A 13823-nucleotide genomic window follows, 5' to 3' on the forward strand; every position below is an offset into this window, starting at 1 on the left:
CAGTTATCATTTCAGCAAGGGTCTTTATGCATTTAGTTTTATTCAAAGAACAGCACAAAAGCCAAAAAAAAAAAAAATTGGTATCTACAAGGACAAATAAGGACTCTAATCTGTTTATAGATTTAAGGCATTATTTTATGCTTAATTAGTTTGTAATAGCATTTACAAAGGGTTTTGGTGTTTTTTTTTTTTTCTGTAAAAAGACTGTTGATGAAAATGTCACAGTTATTTTCAACAGGCTTTTGCTTCAGATATCCCACATGGACATTCTGCTATTTTGTGTTGGCTTTTACACTAATGCCCTGTAATTGTGTTTCCTTTCCTCTGATTAAACTGACAAGTAATTTGAATGGATATCACTTAGCACATTGATCTGAGGTGGTGACAGGAATAGACTGTGGCTTTGCTCTATAAAAATAGAAGGAGCTGGTCCTCTGCTCTTACATTCTCTTGAAAGTCTGGGTGGAGTTCAAAGAGCTCTTTTATTTTTACCTTGTTTTCTTTTATTTCATCACAAATGCCTCATGGTTGTGATGTCCTACAAAAGAACATGTGGACACAAAGCAGCCAGTACACAAAGAGAAGGATTAATTACTGTAATGAGGATTAAATTATTTTTTTTCCTAGGATTTTCTCTATCTCCATTCATTCAAAACGGTAGCTCAAGTTAGAGTATGTGTCCAATTAAACTTCATGTGCATTGTTTTCTGGCAGGTGGGCTTTTCACTGGAGACATGCCAGGCTGAAAAACCTTGTTGCCAGACACACGTCACTGCCCTCAGAAAGTTTGACACATGCACTAACCTGATATTGTGTAGGCTGCGCAGTACACTGCCAAGTAGGGTGTTGAAGCTGGAAAGTAGCAGTGGTTTCCCTGGCTGCAAGAAACATCAACCGAAATAATGTCAAATATTTTTTCCGTACAGACTGTAATTGAAAGTGTTCAGAACGGGGTGGAGGATAAAGAGATAACCAAAAAACAAATAAAAAAAAAAAAACCACCACGGTGGTCTGGAGGTAACTAGCAAGATAAGGAAAAAGAAAGTAGCAATGAATTTGAAAAATCGTTTATTTCTCTGATATAGGTACAAATATTGAGTTAGCGTTGACTTTCAGCTGCACACATGGATGAACAAATTTTTGACAGGAAATAAACAAGACCTCATTGCCTTGTCGATCATCCAAGAAACATAAGCATGATGCAATTAAAAGAAAGAAATACAGATGTAATACTTGATACGTATCTCATAAAGAGATCTATTAGATAGTGATCGATGCAACCAACTAGTTGAAATCCTATTTTTCAGTGATATTTCATAATCAAAGCACTGTAAGCACAGTCAAGACAATGCTGTGCCTCCTACAGACAGCCGAGGTTTGGGAGTTTTGAACTCTAAGGCTATATAATAGCTGTCTTTATGCCATTAACAACAATTCTGCATCTGAATAGAATAGCATATTTGGAACTTCAATATGTTCATTAGAAACATTCTTTTGATACCTGTAAACATTGTGAACTCTTTGATGTACTTCCAACAGTCACTTCATTTGTCACAAGTGTCTATTTGTTTACAAAGTTCCCTTGCTGAAAAAAAATGCATAAAGGTCCACACTACAGAAGCCTATGTTATAGTCAAATACTATCATCAAATGGAACCTTTTTCTTAAATGCATAAACAAACAAAAGTCTTCGCTTGCAACCAAATAACATTATATGGTTCTCCTGTTCCTCCAAGAGGGAGACTTGAAAAATACTAAAAGGTTGTTTTCAAGGGATGTTGATATGTTTCAGAAAGTCCTGCATTGAATCCAGTGAATAACACTCATCCCTGTGACTCATAAGATAACCTTTAATCTAAAACCAACTAGAAAGAGATTGGCTACAAGTGCTTTCTAGAGAATGAGACATAAAACTGAGGCCAGTGGTCATACCAGACATCAATATCACTTCCATTAAGAGTTCTAAAGAGTATTTCCACTAATCTGTAACAGAGATGTAACAAAGATTTACTCAATAATTTTTCTGAGTGCAGATGAGTGCGGTATTGTTTGTTACATGTTGTAAGACATCCTGAACTTCTCTACCACTCCTCTTTTCTTAGTTGCCTGTTATTACTTCAACCTTTTAACAGATCAAATTGTAATATAAAATATGATAGAGGGCTCTATTAATGACTATTTCATTACTTAGTAACATTAATTATTATGCTTATAATAGTGGAATAGACTTTTCTTAAGAGCTTGTATTAAAGTGGGTAGATTTTAACACTTTTTATTTATATTGTCCTTCACTATAGGCTTCCATGTCTGAAGGGAAAGAAAAAATGTGTACTATCTCCTTTTCCTCCAGTTATTTTAGAGTAAGTGAAGCCATCCAGAAGTGATTTAAAAGCAGATTGCAATGTACAGCTGGAAAGCAGTTGGGGGTTAAATGAGGAGTTTGTAGTGGACCCTTAGCAAGTGGATGTCTGTGAAGAAATTAGAATAATTTCAAATTCTGGAGTAAACATTTTTGACCTTCTAAGTGGAAGCATCTGCAAGATTTCATTTAACTGATGAGTGGGGAGATTCTCAGCTGGTGCAAATTAACATGGCTTCAGTGAAGCTGATGGTTTTATAACAGTTTACAACATTTACACATTTCTGTCCTCTAAAATTCTATTTTTTATATGCATTTAAGTGTAACAGCATCAATTTTGTGTAGTGACATCTTCTGAATAGAAATATGCAGTTTATTCTCTGAAAACCCTGATGTTTTCCTCTTTGAGTCATCTGAGTAAGCATTGAAAAGGAAAGGATGCTCTTTAACTAAAAGAAATAATCTGCAGATCAGTATTATAATACATATTGTTAGAAACAGAAAGGAATGAGGTGAAGCTCCAGAGACATCATTTCTCAAGAATAGTAGGACAGAAACCTGTATCAGAAGTACACTTGCATGCTAACACTCTGTCATGGTTTAACCCCAGCCAGCAACTAAGCACAACACAGCCACTCTCTCACTTCCCCCCCTGTGGGATGGGGGAGAAAATCAGAAGAGTAAAAATGAGAAAACTCATGTGTTGAGATAAAAACAGTTTAATAGGTAGAACAAAAAACATACATGCAAGCAAAGCAAAACAAGGAATTCACTTGCTGCTTCCCATCAGCCGGCAGGTGTTCAGCCATCTCCAGGAAAGCAGGGCTCCATCGTGGTTGACAGTTACTTGGGAAGGCAAAATGCCATCTCTCCGAACACCCCCCGCCCTTCCTTCTTCTTCCCCCACCTTTATATTCTGAGCATGACATCATACGGTATGGAATATTCCTTTGGTCAGTTGAGGTCAGCTACATCCCTGTGTTATCAACACTGTTTCCAGCACAAATCCAAAACATAGCCCCAAACTAGCTACTATGAAGAAAATTGAATCTACCCCAGCCAAAACCAGCACATACTCGTGTTACCTGCATTTGCAGTGATATAGATAACATTACACATGTATTGGAGAGATTTGTTGAGACATATCAGAAAAAAACTGTCTCAGGTTATCAGTCTTGGCTCTTCCAACTGCATTTCCCTGTTTTCCCTTAATATTGGCAAACTTCAGTTCCAAATTAAGGTAATGTTGGCATATGTCTTTATCTGAGAAAGCTCAGTTTAGAGAAATCCAGCTATAATTGGGTTTCTTTTGTTGTTTTCTTCATTAGGTTGCAACATTTCTGTGACCAGCAACTGTCTATCTCTTGCAATCACACCTAAAATTAAAAAGATAAGAAACAGTTTTAACACAGCATTGTCCTAAAGCCATGGGTAGCGATGACCAAAGTATTAAAGTGGGGGGGGTGTGTGTGTTTGTATTTTAAGTGTTTTGAAGGGTGAAAATGAGCATGGACAAACAAGCAAAATTGTTAAGATCCAATGTCAAATCTTAAGATTTACAAAGTGTGTTTCTTTAGACAGTGGGATGAAAGTGAATTATTTACAGGACCTCAAAATATCACAACCTGGAAGTACAGGAATCATAGAATCATAGAATGGTTTAGGTTGGAAGGGACCTTGAAGATCATTGAGTTCCAACCCCCCTGCCATAGGCAGGGACACGTCCCACTAGACCAGGTTGCCCAAGGCCCCATGCAGCCTGGCCTTGAACACCTCCAGGGCCTCAATGTCTTTTGGGAAGCTTGTAAAAAAGGTCCCCATATGATGCTTTTAAGTTCTCTGGAAGAAAAGCATCCAAAACACACATAATTTGTCCAAGATGCAGTCTCTAGCCTGATCCTTAGGACCGCTGGACAATCTTTGTAGTCATTAAGAAGGGGTTTTATCTCATGTAACTTAGTTTTTTTAAGAATTAAGCATCTAGTACCACAAGACCCTCTCCATTGTCAATGGAGAGAAGCAATCCCATGTGGTGATACATATCCCATATTAAAATAAATATGTAAGACAGATGGGTGCTCTAAAAATACCACTAACTATATATTGAATATAGAAGGAGCTAAAATAACTAGATTTTATTCAGTATTTCTAGATTGTAAAATTAAATGAGATGGTCCTACCCTGAAAACTATCACTGTTTTCTTGAATGGCAGTGTGCACTACATTATGATCTGAATTTAATTAAATGACACAACTCTTAAATGATGGCAGGATATTCTTGCCTTGGGGAAGAACTTCTAATAGATGCATGGCTTTCCACTCCGTTCCAATGAAAAAGGAACCAATGCATATGTTTTACCTACTGAAAATCAATGAGATTCGTATGTTACACTTGCCGGGTAATTTAGGAAAGTCCCATCATTTGCCTTTTCTGCATTTTTGGTACCTCAGTATGCTGTAAAATCCAGTCTTGGCTAGTAGCTAGAAGAAAAGGGTTGTATCCTTACCACAGTGATCTTGAAAACTCTAGTTCAAAAATACACCAGAAATACGGAAATATTCACTGTATATCTAGAAATGAAAAAAAGACCACCAAAACCAACAAATTGCTGCCTCCATTCTCAAGACTGAAAAAGTTCTCTATTTTAGGAAACCTCTAATATCATTATAAATATACATTCTTCTGGCAGTTCTTTTTTAGGGAAGATTAGATGCCAGGGCATGATTATGGGCAAATGTCTATTAATAGTAGTAGCTGCCACTTGGGAACTAGCCCTAATGCTAACTGGTCTTTCAACTCAAACTGCTGTCATTAATAATATTTCTGAAAATCCTTGGTTATTGGCAGAAGACAAGAAGAAGTTACAACAGTGAATTATGCAAAACAAGAAAAGCAATAGCCACAAACCAGCGTAAGTAAAATATTGCATCCTCAGCAAGTTTGCTGATGACACCAAGCTGTGTGTTGAGGTTGACACGCTGGAGGGAAGGGATGCCATCCAGAGGGACCTGGACAGGCTTGACAGGTGGGCCTATGCCAACTTCATTAAGTTCAACCAGGCCAAGTGCAGGGTCCTGCACCTGGGTCGTGGCAATCAGACTGGGATCCCAAGGCTAGGTAGAGAATGGGTTAAGAGCAGCCCTGAGGAGAAGGATTTGCAGGTGTTGGTTGATGAGACGCTCAACATGAGCGAGCAATGCACACTTGCACCCAAGAAAGTCAGCCACATCCTGGGCTGCATCAGAAGTGTGGCCAGCAGGTCAAGGGAGGTGATTCTACCCCTCTACTCTGCTCTCATGCGACCCCACCTGGAGTACTGCAACCAGCTTTGGAGTCCTCAGCACAAGAAGGATGTGGACATTTTGGAGCAGGTCCAGAGGAGTGCCACAAAAACCATCAGAGGTCTGGAGCACCTCTCCTATGAAGACAGGCTGAGAGAATTGGGGTTGTTCAGCCTGGAGAAGAGAAGGCTCCGGGGAGACCTTATAGTGGCTTTTCAGTATCTAAAGGGGGCCTACAAGAAAGCTGGAGAGAGACTTTTTACTAGGGCATGTAGCGATAGGATGAGGGGTAATGGCTTCAAACTGGAAGATGGTAGATTTAGATTAGATATCAGGAAGAAATTTTTCATTATGAGGATGGTGAGATGCTGACACAGGCTGCCCAGGGAAGTTGCAGAGGCCCCATCCCTAGAATTGTTCAAGACCGGGTTGGACGGGGCTTTGAGCAACCTGGTCTAGTGGGAGGTGTCCCTGCTCACAGCAGGGGGGGGGATGGTACTAGATGATCTTTAAGGTCCCTTCCACCCTAAACCATTCTATGGTGCCCCTACACACGAGTTCTCCCTCTTGTCAGAAGATAAATGAAGAAACCACACGTGGCTGTTATTAAGCACACCACTTAATTCACCAGTTGAAGGCATTCAGATATTATGGTGGTGTGGACTGCATAAAAACATACATAAAATAGAAAAGGGTCTTCTTCAGCCATTTACATAGTCATTTTTCATAATCTCTTTATTTCATTACATATTTAATTTGAATTGTCTACAGATCTAGATAAAACTTGCTTGGATCCAGGCCAAGGACAAGATTTGCGCACCTGAGGTATTGATATTGTGTCTAGCTCATGGTTCATTTATATTTTATTGACTTTATTTACTATCTGGGATTGCAAGGATGTGGCTTACCCAGTTTTCTGCATAGTTGTGATTATTTATGCTACACTAGAACCAATTACACTCACTGTGAGCTGGTCACAATTTTGTAAGGTAATTAAAAACTGCTGAAAGCAATTGTTTTGTTTTAGGAGAACTTCTTGTCTGTAACATACATTTATGAGCAGATTATTTAGTGAATGGCATTCTAGAGCTGAGTAGTATCGTGCAAGCACCATGAAGAAAGCCTGTAATTCAGTGTTTTACTGCAAAGTGGCAAGATAATACACACACTGGGAATTTTCTGGCTTGTCCTTTCTCTGTGGTGACCGAACCTTTCTCCTTTGCAACTGCATAAACAAAGGCCAAAAGACCCCAATAGAACAAGGGTATCTAGGCAACCTATTTTTTCCCCCCATTTATGCAAAATCATCTTTTTATTTTCTCAAGAAGAAAAGAATGATTAAGAGGAAAAAAAACCAGAAATTTTCATTCCACACGAGGTGATTGTCTAGCAGAATTGAAGACGGAAAACAGGTAATTGCAGAACCTCTAATCTAGTTACTAAAAACCCAAAATTGTCTATAGGAATAAACATAAAGAATGGATAAAATCACTAAGCTGAGTAGAACAGTTATTCATGTTCATACCATTTTCCTAAGATCTTTTCTCACCATTCCAATTTTTAAAAATTAATATTTATTTATTCTCAAATATCTGCTTCAGCTCATCCATAGAGGGACCATACATATTTTCTAAAATATGTTTTCCTGTCCCATCTCCTTAGCTAACAGCTAGAATTTTCAACTTCCAGTGAAATTTAGTCTCTACTCACTTCTGCTAGGATATATAGTTTAGCCTTTTCCTGACCCAAAATTAGTCTTCTTAACCTGTCAGAAGGAAACTATGAATTGGTATGTTTAAACCTAGCTTTCTGCTTAAAAGCACTGATGCAGCTTATGTCTGTTGTTCAAAATGTTTTTCCTCTTACTACTAAGCTTCTCTTCATCACTTTTAAAAGGGCTATTGAACATAAGCATAGTTTTTAAAGACTGATGTTGTTCAACATTTAAAATAAAATATTAGGACAGATATATTTTTGAGCATCAATTTACGCCTCAATAAAACATTGTGATATTGAAGTTCTGAATAAACTGTAAATAATGGAACCATCTACCTAGGGGATGATGAAAATATAAAAGTATATCAAGGTTTGGTACCTTTTGGATCAATAGATAATCTTTCCACCTGTCTCCTGGAGGCTAAATTACCCAATTAATGGCAGTGAGGGTGTCTTGGACATGCCACACGTAATATGTTAGGAGACTGAGCTCTCACAGCTATTTTGGCTTACATCTAAAGCAGCAGAGAAGACAGGAGAATGTGTGATAACAGTGGTCCCAACATTTCTTACACAGTTTTAGGCTATTATTATTATTATTATTATTATTATTATTATTATTAAATTTAAACACTGAGCTCCTAAATTATGCAGTTTAAAGAAAAAGGACAATATCTCCCTCTAACATCTTTCATTTAATTGTCATACACATTGGTTCTTTGTCTGTGACATTATGTTGTAGGTCTGCAGTTGCTGCACCTTTTGTGTATTTCTTGGCACTCCATTCCCTTCTAGGTTACTATTGTCAGTGATGCTAGTCTGTCATTGATTATAATTTTTTTTAAATAGTATTCTCAAAATAGTGGGTTTGCATCTCACAGAACTCTAAGTAATCCTAACTTTTCAATACAAGGAAACTCATGACCACAATATCTAAGCCCTCTTTATAATAATAATAATAATTTTTGTAGTAGCAATTTTACCTGTTTCATGTGCTGAAATTTAAGATCTATGATTTCCATTTCGGTGATATATGGAATTATTCAAAACTAACAACACTGTTCTAGTCTGCAGCATCTTCTTTCAAGGTTGACTGTGTCTCATCCAAAATGCGCTATGTCTCTAGGCTGATTGACCTGACTGTTCATGTCTTGATTCTTTGATATTCTTTAGGGTTAGAAAAGAGTGTCCTATTAAGTACCTCATGCTGATTGAAAGAATCCTGGAATGAGAAAGTTGTGGGATATAAATGTCCTTAGTAGCTGTGAAAAATATTTTGGGAGATTTTTGTTTTACTCCAACAGTATAAACTGTGAGCAGCTCATGAAAAGATTAAAAGGAAAGAGGGAAAAAGGTCTTTTTTTCAAGAGGAAAAACAGTGCTATATCTTAGCAGAGATCGTTGTAGCAGATGCTGAAATTTCTTACCATCCTTAAGTGTTTTTTGTTATTATTTCCCTTCCTAACTAAATGAAGTTGAAGTTGCCTGACTAAGTGCTTACCTGAGTATTGGGCAGTTTTAACTGTGAAGCTTTTTAGACTTTCCTTAATGTAAGGGAGGCAATGATTATATTCTGTATTTGTTTTATTGTTCAAGTAATACTGTGGACAGTGGTTGCGACTGTAGGCATTTTCTAGAGTCAAAGGACAGTACCTAGATTTCTTCCACCAACGGGACACGTATGTGTTGAAAAACTACTTAACTTCTCATGACAGGTGGCAAATCAGTCTTAAAAATGCTTGAAAAAATATATTCAGGGAGCTGGATCTTATGTTGGTGTGATCTGGGAGGGAGACTGCAGGCTTGGGGTAGAATGGGTACAGAGGTACCCATTCCTGACCTCGGGGACTCTGTAGGCAGCACAGCCCCTGGTCAGGAGCCCAGGGCAATTAGCTCATCCTGATCAACTGAGAATAAATCAAACAGTCAGGGAAAATCTCTAAGGAAATTAGGATGGGAGTAACACAGACTGAGAGAATCATTTGAAAATATCTTCGGTAAACCCAGTATGCAAATGCCATTAATGGTCACTAGAAATCAGAGACCTAATTAATATATTCTTCTGTAGCAAAGTACTCCTTACTACACCATGAATAGATGTAATTCTGTCCACAGGAACTCTGAATACCAGTATTTTGTCATTCAAGGAATTCTGTGCATTTCTCCTCCTTCTCCTTTTAAGCCAATGCCAGCAGCAATTTTTACTTCCTTTTTATCCCATCTCCAAAGTATCTTTCTTCCCTTTGCAGAAAAAGATTAACAGAGAAATGCTATAAGGCTCAATACCAAGCTTTATGTTTTTTTTCAGAAACACAGGAAACCACTAAATTCTTTTCTATCCCTTCTAGGAATGAAGGCCAAAAATTTATCACAGAGTAGCATTAATATAAGAGTATTTAGGGATTTAAATAAATAAACTTCAATAAACTTATATTTTCAGCACAGAGCAGATGGTATTTGACAGACCTGCCTGTAGCTATGTAACATCACATGCCATGCTATTTATTTTTCAATAATGTGATTTACTAAACAAATTTTTCCTTCTTTGAAATCATACAGTGAAGAAGGGGGTTTGTATCCAGATTAAAAAGCAGTAGCCATTTTATAACAGGTGAAGGACACTCAAAATTCCCAGCTATGTAAAGTTGTGCAGAACATGAGAAGTGTCTCTACGACTTCATCCATATTCATATGTGTTAATAAAATATTGCCATTGAGGGAGCTCAGCTGGATCTCTGTCCACTCGGTTTGGTAGACTGTTTTCCAGCACAGACGGGTTCATCTCATTTAACATCTCAGACAGTGTGTGGCCATGACTCGGGCAGGGACTTTTTCAGTAAGCAATATAGATGAGGCTTTTCTCTGTTTTGAAAGGAGAAGGGGCTGCCCAGATGGATACTGACTGTTTGAGTTGTGTGGCCTAAGGGTCACAGAAGGCTTCCCAGTTGTCTTGTGTTTCACAATAGGATGTACCTTAAGAGCCACTGTTTATGTAATTTAAAACTAGACTAAAAAAGTTACAGGATAAATTTCAAGAGAGCCTTAGGAGAGCTGTTAGATGTAGGCTACCATGGGCCTACTCTCAGTGACAGTTTCCTCCTATAGGCAATACAAAACATACAGGTTAGGAACCTAAATTACAAACTTTTAAGTCAATCTCAAAATTTCTACTTTTCTCCAATGACCATTTAGGGTCATCAAGAGCATCAAGAGCCTCTGCTTCCAAACAGTACGGTTTATAAGATGCCTAATTTATTGAGTGTGATTGTATCCTGTAGCTGACTACCCTGGAAGAAGTCCCAAGTTCCTATTCAGGACAATTTTCTGACCCCCTAAATGGGTGCCTAGCATTGAGTGCTTGACCTTGCATGTTGGTGGTGAACACAAAATACATCTGCCCTGCACAAGATCAGTGAAGAAGAATTGTTAACTAGTTGTTTTGTTTGAGAGCTGAAAAATAGCATCCCAGTGTAGACTTAAGCGTCATGGTGCTTGCTTTTTGATTATTCATGTTGTCTTAGTAGTCACTACAATGTGCACAGTTTAGCAAATTATTCCCTGATTTTATGGGGAAAAAAAGGGTTATCTTTGCCCCAGCAAAAAATGTCTTAAAGCATTTTATGTGGTTATGTATCTTTCTAAGCCAATGCATTAAATCTTAAACAATGAGAAGAAAGAGAAGAATTTAAACAATATTACAGAAATTGAATTATTTGCCTGTGAAAATAAAGCATCCCAGAATACTAATGTCACCGAGGATTGGTTCAGCTAGTACACAGCACACAGCCAGAGTAATTGAAAATTTTCTTAGAACACAGCTTTGTATTCTAAGAGACTAGGCACCTGGCTGAGACCAGCTCATCTGGCAGTCCCCGTTGTACCGTTTCAACATTTAGGAGAGGCTTCCTATACCAAAATTACCTTCTCAGGTCTTCCTCATTTTTATTGTGGAATTTTAGCTTGAAGAACTATAGACTATGTGCACATATGACAGCTGCTGTCTTGGACCAAATACTAGGGACTGAATTCAGGGCATCAAAAACTAAAAGCATGTGCTGAAATTGCTTAGGCTAAAGAGCTGTAGTTCTTTAGCTGGGGACCAGAAGAACTCAGTCAAAGGATGAACACAAGAAAAGTGGGTTAAAAATACCAGCGGGTTACACAGATGCTTCCTCTTGTGTCATAGCAAATACTTTCTCCCCCTTTTCTGGTGTCAATTTGTATGATTAACTCCACAATTTGTAATGGATTCTTTTTAAAAACCTAAGAGGTAAATTTATGTTTTATATTAAGTTCTGGTGGCACTTGATATTTTTGTGTTTGAATTTATAAGTAAAAAAGGGGATGAGTTTTACAGATTTCTAAATGATGATAAATGCATTGGCCTCGTATCATAATTAGAATTACAGACAATAATAGAAAGTAGGCGTTCCCTCGAATGAATGCTTAAAGCAGAAGACTGGAACACAGGCCACTTGCCAATGTGGCCATGTAGAGCTGATAACAGTTCTGTACATTTGAGAGATCATTATTGAAAGGGTATGTTTAATCCCCATCCCACCCCAAAAGTGACTTCTCAATAGTTCCCAGAAACGTACGCTATTAGGCTCAGCTGGAAACAGAAAATCACTCTTAATCATATGCAAGGAACAATTCTAAATAGCAGTATTTGAAAACAGCATTGGTAAGGAAAGAGTAGTGCCAGAAAGAATGGAAGATCATTTTGATTCTTGAGAAAAAGCTATCAAACAGAGTTCAATGTGGTAAGAGATGCGACATATCTTTAGAGAAGCATTTTTCTCTTAAGAGAAAGGTAACACAGCTGACAAAGTCACTTAATGCTTTTTGTGCCATTGAACCTAAAAAAAATATTTTTTTCCATTCATTATGAGCCACAAAACGCTTTTTTCCCCCTTTTTAATCTTCATGAGAATTTTTGCTTTGAGGCTTCCTGTAGGAAAGTGTTTTAAGTGAAAGTCTTCTTTATAATGCACCTAATGTCTGCCAATATGATTCCTGTTACAGGCGTAGGGACCATTTTTCCTTCTGTCCTCAAGCTGTGTTGCTGCTTATTATCATGTTTAACATTCCCAGTGCCTGGCAGGATGGAGATTAGAAACTCTTAATATTCGTTTTATAGTGAAAGGTCTTGCCAGATTTGTGGAGCATGGGCTATAATATATGCACATAACTTATTGGTGGAAAAGTTCTGAACTCTCCAGTGCATCACCTTAATCTTTCTTCTTATCATTTTAGGATTGTTTTAAAATAAACTGCTATGCCCCCTGCACATAAACATGTTAAAAACATTGCATTGGAAATAACAACTTGACGGAAGCAAACAAAAAGAGACACACAGATTTCCTTTGAATCAATCTGTACTATTTTTTTAAAAGTGTACATTTCCTGGAGTGATTTTCTCTAACTCCAAAATTTTATTTTTAACAGACTGGAAGGAAGGAGAAGGGGGACCCACTCAACATTGCTATTGACAAGATGACCAAGAAAACACGAGACCTTCGAAGACAGGTAATCTATGATTTTTATAATGCTTCCTGCTTTTCCAAGAAAGTCATTGCTTTTCAACTTCGGACTGGTTTTGCCACCTGTAGAGGTATAAAGAATTTGTGTCCTTAATTAGATGTAACATGCCACTACACTTAACATTAAGCAAAGGACTAGTATTTCCTGAGCCAAAAAAAATGGAGACTGAACAATATTCCAAGCATAACCCCAAATGGTCTTAATATGTGGGAGGGTAGGCAGATTGGCCAGACCTTCGCTGCCTTTGCAGCCCAGCAACCCCAGTCATAAAAACAGTGGCATATGTGCTTATTTGTATTTATTTGAATACTCTCATTGAAATATCAGGAATGATGAGCAGAATATGAAAAGTTTGTATAAGCAGAATATTTTCGAAGAAAACTCCCAAGGTACCACATTAAATAAAGATCTTGTGGAGATATGGAGAAGGCTAATAAATAATAGGTTGCCCAGAGAGGTGGTAGATGCCCCATCCCTGGAAGCATTCGAGGTCAGGTTGGACGGGGCTCTGAGTGACTTTATCTAGTTGAAGATGTCCCTGCTCACTGCAGGGGAGGTTGGACTAGATGACCCTTAAAAGTCCCTTCCACCCATACCTTTCTAAGATTCTATGAGTAACTATAAAGCATAGTTTAAACCATAAAGGTTGACTTTCTTATAGTATGTTTATCATTGTGTTTGGTAACAAGACTGAAAGATTTGTTCAAAAAGTTTGAGATGGAAAAGAACAGAAGGGAGACTGGGAAACAAAAGGGAGAAACCCTCAAAAGGTTTCTCTGTACATTTTTAAAGCCAGGAGGGATTGCCTCTTTTTATGTCTTTTTTCTCCTTTTGAGATGATCCCAATTCTGCATTTTCTGTAAAAATAATAATAATAAAAAGACACTACCTGGCCAATCAAAGATTCATCCAAAATCCAGAT

At 37.7% G+C, this 13823-nt stretch overlaps 1 protein-coding gene across 5 annotated transcripts in view; it reads left to right on the forward strand.

Annotated features, from left to right (window-relative positions):
* CTNNA2 (catenin (cadherin-associated protein), alpha 2) overlaps positions 1-13823 on the forward strand; it is a 460517-nt gene that overhangs the window by 321071 nt on the left and 125623 nt on the right. For all 5 annotated transcript variants that reach the window (XM_009882507.1, XM_009882503.1, XM_009882504.1 and 2 more), the window contains one exon: positions 12806-12886. In XM_009882507.1, coding sequence (XP_009880809.1) covers positions 12806-12886 — 81 coding nt within the window. The remainder of the gene's footprint in view (positions 1-12805; positions 12887-13823) is intronic.

Source organism: Charadrius vociferus, unplaced genomic scaffold, assembly GCF_000708025.1.
Source record: "Charadrius vociferus isolate BGI_N301 unplaced genomic scaffold, ASM70802v2 scaffold213, whole genome shotgun sequence".
Lineage (NCBI taxonomy): Eukaryota > Metazoa > Chordata > Aves > Charadriiformes > Charadriidae > Charadrius > Charadrius vociferus.